The sequence below is a fragment of the Tachysurus vachellii genome, chromosome 7 (genome assembly GCF_030014155.1).
Source record: "Tachysurus vachellii isolate PV-2020 chromosome 7, HZAU_Pvac_v1, whole genome shotgun sequence".
Lineage (NCBI taxonomy): Eukaryota > Metazoa > Chordata > Actinopteri > Siluriformes > Bagridae > Tachysurus > Tachysurus vachellii.
In genome coordinates, this window is record NC_083466.1 from 6,090,315 (window position 1) to 6,102,347 (window position 12,033).

At 38.6% G+C, this 12,033-nt stretch overlaps 2 non-coding genes and 1 gene segment (V, D, J or C); all 3 read left to right on the forward strand.

The window, feature by feature from the left end:
* Positions 1–5,233: 5,233 nt before the first annotated feature.
* On the forward strand, positions 5,234–5,801 carry LOC132847906 (T cell receptor alpha variable 12-3-like). The segment is given in 2 exon segments: positions 5,234–5,273; positions 5,461–5,801. Coding segments are annotated over 2 exon segments (381 nt in total).
* Positions 5,802–9,706: 3,905 nt separating this feature from the next.
* trnal-uag (transfer RNA leucine (anticodon UAG)) lies at positions 9,707–9,788 on the forward strand. Its single transcript has one exon. It is a non-coding gene; the product is annotated as a tRNA-Leu (tRNA).
* An 854-nt stretch (positions 9,789–10,642) lies between these two features.
* On the forward strand, positions 10,643–10,715 carry trnaf-gaa (transfer RNA phenylalanine (anticodon GAA)). Its single transcript has one exon. It is a non-coding gene; the product is annotated as a tRNA-Phe (tRNA).
* The last annotated feature ends 1,318 nt before the right edge of the window (positions 10,716–12,033 follow it).

The window sequence follows — 12,033 nt, forward strand, 5'->3', positions numbered from 1 at the left end:
CTCTCAGTCTTTTATGACAGATGTCCTGAGGATTAATCCTTCATTCAACTACAATGAGTAAGTTTCTCTTTTGCTATCTTCTTCTATATATATATATATATAGGGCTGGCTTATCTACATATCTCAAGCTTCCGTTCCTCTATCTCCTCTAACTCCCCTTATCTCCCCTTAGATCCTTCGCCTCGAGGTCAGCCAATTCATCCTGGTCGCACCATCAGGTCCTTACCTCACCATCCTCGTCCTTCTCCCTACCCAATGTCATGTGCAACGAACCGCCGGGCGAGCGTCGCCATAGAGACTATGGAGTACTAGCGCGCTTCCGGACTACACTTCCCATCAGCCACCGTTCTTCCTGATTACCACACCAGCTGTTCCTCATCTCCCATTCACATAAAACCACGCCAGAACTTCATACCTGTGCGAGGTCTCGACTTGTCATTGTACAGTCATTCTGAGCGTTTCCTGTGTTCTGTCCTTCGGTTTTCTCTTCTGTTTTCCCTCTCTGTATTTCTGACTGTTTGCCGCCTGCCCCGACCTTTTGCCTGTCCCCGATTCCGATTCTGCCTTCTGTCTTACATTGTGGTTTGCCGATTCTGATCTTTGCCTGTGTTTAGAAAATAAACGCTTACTGCTGCAAATGGATCCACAGCCGTATGCCTCCTCCTTATTACACCCAAGGCCAGTGCCCGCTGATGTCATGGCGAGCTATCGCCGCTTCCAGCTACTTCATATCACCCATGAGCTCATTACGTGTCTGGAACAGCTCTATTCTCCTGATCTTCTGGCCCTGAGTCCCCTGTTTACACTCTTTCTTCTCCTGTCTGCTGAGTTACTATAATAAAGAGTCCCTCTTTTATTCACCCTCTGACTTCTGGTTAATATAATATAATATAATATAATAAATATATTCTCTTAAGGCTCCAGGATTTTTTCACAACAATCCCCAGGGGGAAATTGGGTAACACAGTTATTTTAAAACCTGATATTTTACATTGAAGAAGTCCAGAAGAGCCTGTGCCTTCTGGACTATCTCAGGCGTCATCAGGCATCAACGCAGGATACACCCTGGACGGAGTGGCAACCCATCACAGGGCACACACACTCTCATTCACTCACGCAATCACACACTACGGACAATTTTCCAGAGATGTTAATCAACCTACCATGCATGTCTTTGGACCGGGGGGAGGAAACCGGAGTACCCAGAGGAAACCCCCGAGGCACGGGGAGAACATGCAAACTCCACACACACAAGGCAGCGGGAATCGAACCCCCAACCCTGGAGATGTGAGGCAAACGTGCTAACCACTAAGCCACCATGCCCCCCTGAATATGCACAGTTTTGTAACATGCAACTTGTGCTAACCACAGTAGTAAGAACTAGTAACAACACTCCTGGTCCATGAAGTTATGCTCTTATAACAGTCCTTACACTGTTTAATCTGGGATAGTTTTGTCTTTCAAACATACCTGTATTCTTCACGTGTGTTTTTAGAGATGGCAAACTAATCTTTATGCCATGATTGTCAGAAAACGATGGTCTTTATGACTAGCAGGCAGTTGCTTATATTATTTCTTAGGGTAGAGTGGGTTTGAAAGTGATCACACAATGTGTCTCATTTTCAGGGTGGATGTACAGCTGGGTTGTGTTTGTGGGTTGTGTTTGTGGGTTGGGATTGGGTTGGGATGTGTTTGTTGAACATATAATTCTAAAGTCATGGCCTCCTATTTCAGATATGTTAGTTATATATATATATATAATAAAACTGATAAAAATAACTGAATGTACAAGCTCTATGGACCTGTATGTAGCTGGTAATCATGCAAAACATGATACACTATATAGCCAACAGTTTGTAGGAGCCTGGCTGTGACCCCATATCTGAAATAGGAGGCCATGTATATATATATACACACACACACACACACACACACACACACACACACACACATTATATATATATATATATATATATATATATATATATATATATATATATATATATATATATAAAGTAAATATAAATTAAAAGTAAATCTACATGTTAAAGTAGGCCAAAGGGAGACAGTAAGACATAAAAAAAAAGACACCTTTTCATTGCAGCTTGAACAAATGTTTTAAACTCATGGTATCTTAAGTATGTAACCTAGTGAGCCAGCATTAATGTATTCAATGCTAGAGATTTAAGCACTTATGTACGTCACTCTGGATAAGGGCGTCTGCCAAAGGATGTAAATGTAAATGTAAACATAAAGCAAATAAACCACCCAGTTTACTAAACACACACCAAGTGAAAACCATTTTAACCCTCATTCAAACCAGCAAACACACCATACACCACTCTCCTGTGAGGACTAATGGCTTACTTGTATCTTTGATATTATCAAGATCAACAGATATTTTTTCATCAGCTTACTGAAATACATCAGATCATGTTTGTTATCCTATGAAATAAACAACAAAAACTTTTTACATGAATATGATATTAAAGTGCATTCTTTCAGCTTTTATGTGTGTATTGAAATCCAAATCAGCTGAACTGTATAAGAATTACACACTTTTTTATACTCTGCAAAATAACCAGTCTACATATAGAGATAAAGTAAAGTTATTTGAGGACTATTGTAGAAGTAACAATCCATAGTAGAAAACAAAAGAGATGATTTTGACCTCAGGAGGATCCACATTCCCACAGTGATCAATCTGTGTACATCCAGTGTTGTATAAAGTACTAGAAAGCAATACTTGAGTAAAAGTACAAGTATTGTACTAGAAAAAGACTTTGGTAGAAGAGAAAGTTACCTTTTAGAATATTACTCAAGTAAAAGTCTTAAAGTATCTGATATATACTGTACTTAACGTAATGTAAGTACAGTATATGTATAATATCTTAATGTAACGTAATTTTCTGATATTTAATGTACTGAAGTATTTGAAGTAAAAGTAAAAAGTAAAATTTCAGTGATTTTTGATAGGCATAAGATCAGGGGCGGTTCTAGGATTTCATCTTTAGGGGGTTTTAGCCCTCAGTGAGAATTTAAAACAAGAAGAGTTTTATATTATATATTATATGACTACATAGTAAGCCAAAAGTTATGGTATTATTAAATGGCAAAAGTGGACACCAAAATTTTATGCATGATGTAATGATGCCAGTCTTGAATCAAATCAGTTCATGTATGTGTGTATCTCTACAAACAGTGTGTCCAATGAATGCAGACATTAATAAAAAAGAATATTCACAAGACAAAGAACAAATCAATAAATATTATTTTTATTTAGTATTGAATAGATTGTTTGCATTAATATTTTGTTTGTGCTATCAACTCTGGTAATAAGAATAGTGAAATTTCACTGCTTTTGGTTGCCGTCTTTGCGGCTTTCCACCGATTAACGTTATAGATAAGGGTTAGGGTTAGGGTTAGGGTTAGGGCCTCCAGCTCTGACTGCGCGTGCACGCTGAGCGTGTCAGTGCATCTCCGTAGAGCGTGTGGACGTGTGTAATGCAATCTAGGAGCAGTGATTTGCCAAACCTCCCTTATTGCAGTCGCACACATTTCTTCTGATTTTATTTTGTAGTAACGAGTAACGAAGATGCTGAGTGGAAGCAAAAGTATACATTTTATCTAGGAAATGTAGCAGAGTAAAAGTGAAAGTTGACATAAATTTAAATAGCGAAGTAAAGTACAGATACGTGAAATTTCTACTTAAGTACATTAATGAAGTATTTTTACTCCGTTACATTACAACACTGTGTACATCATAGAGTAGCTTCTCTGCTCCAGAAAATCCCTTCAGTGTGTCAGTTTTCTGCAGACAGCAGAGCAAACCTCACCTCTCCTATCATGGCTACATTCAGGGAAGTAACAGACAGCATCTTGTGCAGAGTTTCTCTTACTTTAACTGAGGATCCTAATCAGAACAATTAATTTTATAAACCACCCACTTTGTGCATGTACCCTCCCATCTTCCTAACAGACTCTTCACTCTCCTGCCATCCAGCAGAAACTATCAGAAAAAATTGGGTGAAAATGGTGGAGATATGTATGTAATACCCTGTTGTATAGTTATTATTACGCCCCGAGTCTAGGGGAAATCGGAACCTCCGAGAGGCGTAATAAGGGAACAGAGTTTGAAATAGTGGGATCCCAGTTTTAAATCACTCCGGCCGATAATCAAACACTTTCACCAAACCAATCAAGGGATAGGATTAGATTTATTAAGAATAAATGTGACAGGTGAAAAGGAGCATCTCTTTGGGGTGACCAAAGGCCAAAACAACAAACAAAACAGCTCTCAAAAGCAAAAGGAGAAAGGGGCTAAGTGACCTAAATGAACACAAAATAAAATACATTTAACTTCCCTAACTCCCTAACGAAAAACAGAGTACAAATCAAGATATCAAAATAAATAGGCTGGACACCCCTACGCTCCACGTGCTTGAGAAATCACTTTAAGGACAAAAGTACAAGATCAACAAGTTGTTCAAAAGGCACATTTTCACTGGGGAAAAGCAAGTTTGATCATCGCCCGCAGGAGGGATCCCGGAGCTCTCTACCCAAACGCAGCCGAACCAAAAATGAGCTCCATGTGGAACGCTGGAAGCGCCCTTATAAGGAACACGCCTCTTCTGAATCGCCAATAGAGGGAGAGAGGAAATCATCAGGCGGCTTATTAGAGCACAACAGAAGCAAAAAAGAAAAGAAAACAAACACACCAAATACAAAAACGTAGGTCGTAACAGTCATTCTCCTTTCTCCACAAGATGGCGACATCAGTTAGTTTAAGTACAGTATTAGGTTCCTGCTCACATACCCCAGAGATGTAGAATTCTTTGATTATGAAAGCAACTATAGTCTTACATAATGGCTTTATTAAGCAGAAAAATTCTATTAACATCAAATGAGTCAAATAACAAATAAAAATAAACAAGAGAAAGAAAAGAGGCTGGTTTGTTCCTTACCTCAGTGAAATAACCCTGAACTCTCCTATTTATAACAGGATTATCAGATAAAATTACTACAATATATAATACTTTAATTATTAGATTGATACAGAAAAGATATATACAGGTTTCTAATTTGAAGCTGATTGTAAAGTCAGGATGTTTCAGTAAGAATCAGTAACATTAGTGACACTGTCATGTGATACTCTTGGTGGGGCTTCATGATCCTTTATGATGTTAACATCAAGTAAAGAAAGAATATTTTTATTCAGCTAAAACCAGTCGTCATGTTCACTGTTATATTCATGTGTCTGTGGCTTTTACTAGGTGAGTTAACATTGACTTTTCTGGGTATTTCAGAAAATAATGATTGAATTCATTATTAAATGTGTTGTGTTAATACAGGCCTGGTTTAGGTTAAGCCTTTGTTTTTTGCTTGATAGTGTAAAGATTTATAAAAAGAAATATAGAAAAATAACAGTTGAAAACATTAATGTTCTCTTCTCTATGACAGGTGACTCCATGGCGGATTTAATAAAGCCACTTTTCACTCATAAAGTTGTAGATGAAGGTGATGATGTTACTCTGTCCTGCAAATATGAAACAAGCAAAACACAAAGCAGTCTGCACTGGTACAGACAATATCCAGAATCTAAACCTGAATTCCTTCTTTATATTCTTCACATTGGAGCTCCAAGTCCCAACCGTCCCCCAAGAATGTTTGCTAAAGTTGATGATAATAATAAACAAGTGAATCTGTTCATCTCCTCTGCTGCTGTATCAGACTCTGCTCTATACTACTGTGCTCTGCAGCCCACAGTGACAGGAAATCCAGCTGCACTGTACAAAAACTAACACACAGTTTTGTTATATTGAATGTAGTTCTGTCAGAGCTTTATTAGATTAGATTAGATTCAACTTTATTGTCATTGTGCAAAGTACATGTACAAAGCCAATGAAATGCAGTTAGCATCTAACCAGAAGTGCATAGATGGCTTATTTATTTAAGTGGCATTGTAATAAATAAGGGTTTGAGGTTATACAGAAGGTGTAGTAATATGTACATATAACTGAATAAGGATATATATATATCATACTTCATATATAAGTATGATACAGTATGAAGTGGTATGACAGATATAGCTGTACAAAAGGAATGTCATTATGAATATATACATCTATATATATACACAGAATAAATATGGATGGACATACAGAAGTGTAATGATAGTTTTTGGTTGGTGCAAGGATGCACGATTTTAAAGTGGTGCAAAAATAGTGCAAAACACAGAGAAAAGTGACAGTGCAGTGATGATTGTTAACACCATATCAGCGCTGTTTCTGCACATATTCAGTGCAGAAACAGCCACGGGAAAGAAGCTATTTTTCAGTCTGTTTGTTCTGGCTCTGAGACAACGGTAGTGTCTGCCCGATGGGAGAAGTGTAAACAGTCCGTGGTTGGGATGAGAGGGATCTTTGATGATGGCCCTCGCCCTTTGCAAACAGCGTTTTTTGAAAATGTCCTCCAAGGTGGGTAGTTTAATACCAATGATTTTTTTGGGCGGTTTTCACCACTATTTGAAGGCCTTTACGGTCCGAAGCTGTGCAGCTGCTTTACCACACTGGGATGCAGTTTGTGAGGATACTCTCAATGGTACAACGGTAAAAGTTTATAGAAATTTACATGTCCTCTTCTGTGGATTCTCTCTTTCTCTCTACTGGTCAGGGTCATGGTTGATTTGGAGTCTGTCCACACATGAGGTGTGAAAACACCCTGAATGTGATGCCAGTCCTTTGCAGAGTCCCATACACAAACTCTTTCGCATACTTATTCACACAAAATTATAATTTCTCCCAGCAAATTTCCTCCTGTCATATTTTTTGGAGGTGGTGAAGAACTGCACACAAACAGAGTTACAAACACACACACAGTAACCTGAACTCAGCATCAAACTGAGGACCCTGAAGCTGTGATGCAGTAACACTACCTGCTGTGTCACTGTGCTATCACATTGTTCAAATCCTTCTGTTTTCTTGTAGTGTGGTGATGTGTCATTTATATAATAAAGACAGATTTCTCCCCTCATGGTACAATTCCATATTCACTGATAACAAGTGCACTAAAGACGAGGCTCGGCTCAATCCTCATAGCAGAACTTTACAATGGCAGTGGATTCATGAGCCTCTCTGTTCTGACTGGAATAATTACACTGCAGAGGAAGAGCAGTTTATTGTCTAATTGCATTTGAAGTCTAGTACACACACACACTTCACACACACACACACATTCATATATAATAATATAATATAATTGACTCATTGTTATCAAACTGTAACATTCTTGAAAAAGTGAGAAAGACCTTCAAAAACACTGTGACATGAAAATTGCTCTTCCACTCTCTGCATCCCAGAGACTAGATGTAGCTTCACCTGAGGACCTATACACACCTGCTAGGATTAGCAGCCCTGAGTGCCTACAAAGGCTGGTGTAATGACCATAACAAATGCTGAGACAGTATATCTTCTTGTCCCTGGGGTCATCATCATGACATTTTCTGCTGCCATTCTGCAGCAGAAAGAAGACCAAAGAAGATATTTTGCTGTTCTTTGACAAAAAAAAAGTTTCTTTGTCAGCTTGGGGAATTTCTTGTTCATCTGAAGATGAGGAATCATTCATTGGATTGTACTCTTCCCCATCTTCTTCCTAAAGGAGACCTGAATTAGATATGCAACTTACTGGGCACTGATACGAACACCCATCGTATTTATTTGGCAAAAAGACAGCTAGGGTACTGCAATGTACAGTACCTATATATAAAATCATTCCTTAATACTTGAATGCTTTCTATACATGTTTATTTTGTGTGAAATTATTTTTATTTTGTCTTGAGTCATGTGTGGGGTCATGGATGAAGATAAGAGAGACAGAGATCAATCAGTAGCAAACAATCTTAGTTTCTTATTGTGTTAGAGTGTGAATGTGTGTGACAGTGTGTGTCTGTGATGTGCCTGTAGTTTTTGTGGTGTATACATGGTTTTATAGCTGGCGGATCAAAATTGAGTGTGTTCATGCACAACAATATGTTTCATTTATGTTTCTCAAAAAGCTAAGACTAAATTTAAATGCAATTTAGCTGTCAAGACTAACGCTTTCATAACAACAATGAAATTACACAGACAGGGAAATTTACAAGGAAGATAATTCACTATTTAATGTAGTATTCGCTTTAAAAAAAAAAATAGAATTTCACATCACAAGGTGATGATGTTACTCTGTCCTGCAGCTACAAAGACTTCAGTGGTACTGTAGAGAATCTGCACTGGTACAGACATTATTTAAAATCTAAACCCCGAGTTCCCTTATTTACATTTATCCACATGGACTTACAAGTAATCCAGTCCCACGTCTGTCTCCTAAAGTTGATGAAAATAATAAACAAGTGGATCTGATCATCTCCTCTGCTGCTGTATCAGACTTTGCTCTATACTACTGTGCTCTGGTGCCCACAGTGACAGGAAATCCTTTTTATTATACTATAAGAATTGCAAATGGTTTATAAGGTTTCTAATCCTCTCTTTCTCTCTCTCTTAGGAAAAGCTGAACTAATCATAACTATATATTTAATATATTTATAGTATTATTTATAAAAAGTACAAATGTCTCAGCAAATGTTAGATATTAACCAAACTCATTTCTGATCTTAAAGTAACATATACAGTATATGTGTATAAAATCTGAAAGAAATACAGATGCTCTCTTTTGTTCCTAAAGACTCCACTATGGAAGACCAGCTCGCAAATTTCAGGTGAAATAAATCTGTTACAGCAGCATAAATTCCTGAATAGAACTGTATATTCCTCACAATACACAGCCTTTGTGCAACTGTTTAATGATTTAAATGCATTATTACGCTAATACTTTATAACATAATATTTTCATGTAAATAAGGCAGGGACTTATGCCCAGGAAATGGAAATGCCCAGCTTAAACACAGCCATGACACGCCTGCCCAGGATTTTTCCGATGATCTAATTCTTTGGGATTTGATGATCTCGGTGAGGATGGAGGCTTACATAGCTGCCTTGGTCTTAGGTTTCTGCACTACTGTAGAAAGCTGACACAAAAATAAACAGACAAACACTCACAGTCATCAGTCTAAGGTCATGTTGATGCTCTATCCTTGTTTGTTTTGTTTATATGAAACACTCATGTTTGGTCTGGTTTGCTGATGTTGGCACGGCTGGCCATTTCATATCCCTGAAAGACTCCTTGCCTGTGTTTCATTCCGGCTCCCCGTTTTAAGTTAAGCTGTTAAAAGACAAGACACAGGCATATAGTGATGGCCGCTTTCGAAACACTGCTTAATGAAGCTTTTGTTTTGAATCATTGAAACTGCACTTGGGATTGAACTAGTGATGATTTGTGATCAACATGCTTTTTATAGGTCACAGTTTATAAAGATGTGAATTATTAATATAATACATCTAATTATTGTTTTCATACATACACTCAGAGTACACACCTGAGCTGGTGAGCTCTCCTGTAGTAATAGAGCACTGATTAAGCTTCCTAACTGTTCACTGAGTCTGTGCTAGAGTGGGGTGTGATAAGCTAGCACTGGATCTGCATCTTTCACAACTCTGGGCTGTATTTCTGTGCTGGTTGGACACAGATGCTTGTTAGTTGACATAAGCAAGTTCATGCCAGAATGTTCCTTCTTGGTGGAAAGCAGAAGACTGTAAAGGCCTGAGTCTCTGGGGGTAGTGTGGCCGAGTGGTCTAAGGCGCTGGATTTAGGCTCCAGTCTCTTTGGAGGCGTGGGTTCAAATCCCACTGCTGCCAGGGAAATGTTTCAAGGCACTGATTTAGTGTCCTGCCTCTTCTGTGAAGAGTGGGGTGTGATAACCTAGCACTGGGTTTGCATCTTAAGTTTGGTCGATATTTCTGTGCTGGTAAACTTACACGCTCACACTAGCTTGCATCCTGTTGCCGGTCTTTGGAGGCGTGGGTTTAAATCCCACCGCTGTCAGAGAAACTTTTGAAGGCACTGCATAGTCTTTTTAGACATAGATTTTTTATTATCCCACCTAAATGTCTGCTCAGTCAGTGTATTTGTATTTACAATGGTAAAATTTTGTTGCACAGTAACTTACACAAAGCACAATGGAGAATAAAATATAACTTTATGTAATATGTAAACACTTTATGTAAATACTCACCAAGATGGACATTCTTTGACATTATTTTGTGTGCAGGATTCAAGAAATTATCTGTGTTATGTTATGGAGGAATGCACAGTGCATTAGGGGCTTTGGCGTTAATAGTCCTGCAGTAGGAGAATTGCTGGGTGCATGGGATATATGAATGTGCACGGTAGAAATTCAGCTGAATTTGGAGTCAATCTGGTTGTTTTAATCATGATTATCCTACAAATTTTTTTTTTCAACTACCTTTAAGTTCCCTATTATAGGCTAACCTGCAATGTTGTAAACCTACCTCAAACAAGAGGCTGAGGCTATAGAGTGCCAATGAACTTTGAAAAGCGTTGTGGGGTCTTAACAAAACAAAGGCTTTACAATGTTTGTGGCTCCCATGCGCTCTAGATATGAATCTTAGGAAAAAGAGTTATCGGACCCAGAGACTCACACGCTCACACTCGCGTCCCGTTGCTAATGCTCACAGCAATGTGTGCCGTTACCGAAATAGCTCAGTTGGGAGAGCGTTAGACTGAAGATCTAAAGGTCCCTGGTTCGATCCCGGGTTTCGGCAATTGGTTTGCTTCTAGAGAGGTGGTGTATGTTTGTATCATTGGCTAGGGAGTGCTGATGAACATTGCAAAGCCCTTGTGGCTTTGGATCTTGTTGTTCTTGACAAGACCATTTTTAAGCCTGTTTGGTAAAGGAATTGTGCCAGAAAGCTACATTTAAAGACGTGATTTTCAAATCTATCCCTGGTTCTAGGTGTTTTACAAGGGTGTATTGACTGAGGACCTGCTTAAGCGCATTTGTTTTAGGAAGTGTGCATGGTACAGTCTTTGTACACAGGCCCCTCCTGAGCCTGGGGTTACATGCAGGCACTGTGGCACAGTGGTTTTTCTAACCGATATAGCGGTCACACCTCACAAAAGGGAGAAGCTCTTCAAAGTTTTCTTCCAGAAAGCCACACTGGACTGTGACTAAAGTGACAGCCGTTGTGTCTCGTTTGAAACCAAAGTGAACATTTCACGCAACATCAGCGCCTGACTTCATTAATGCTTTGGTGGCGGAATGATTCAAGCTAATCCCAAAATGTATAAAGAAGCTAAAGGTCTCATCCAAAGTAAAACACAAACACATCACAAATAAACTAGGCTGCAGACTTTCCCTCCACTGGTGGCTAATATACACTAGAGGTGATGTACGTAAACCTGCAGATGGCAGTAAATGACATGAAAAGAGCCTAGAAGTGAACTTGACTGGACCTGGACACAACAGAAACATGTGAAGCGTAACAGTAGCCATGAACATTAAACCTGAACAAAGCTTCAGCACAGATACCTGGTGTGTGGAGTGCAGTCAGACTGAAACACTGGAATTACCACAGAAATTTAAAATAGCATAGAGCTATAAAATGATTTAATTACAACAATATATTTTGTAGATTAGAAATGTTTTTTTTTTTTTGTATTTTATAAAAATAAGAAGTATAGGAGCTCCATATATGAATCTTTTATTGGTTATATTCTTTTAGACCATGTTTGTGTGTGTAATTTACATAATGTGACACATTTGAGGCACAGAGCCCTCTTCAGATCAACCCACGCATTTTCAATTGGATTCAGGTCTGGGCTCATTTCAAAACTTTAATCTTCTTCTGACAAAGCCATTCTTTTGTTGACTTGTTGAATTTTTGGGTCACCATCATGCTGAAAGATGAAGTTCCTCTTCATCTTCAGCTTTCTAGCAGAAGCCTGAAGGTTTTGTGCCATCTTTCATTGGTATTTGTAAATGTTCATGAAATCCTCCACTTTGACTAAGGTCCCAGTTCCAACTGAAGAAAAAATAGCCCCAAATCATGATGCTGCCACCACCATGCTTCACTGTGCATA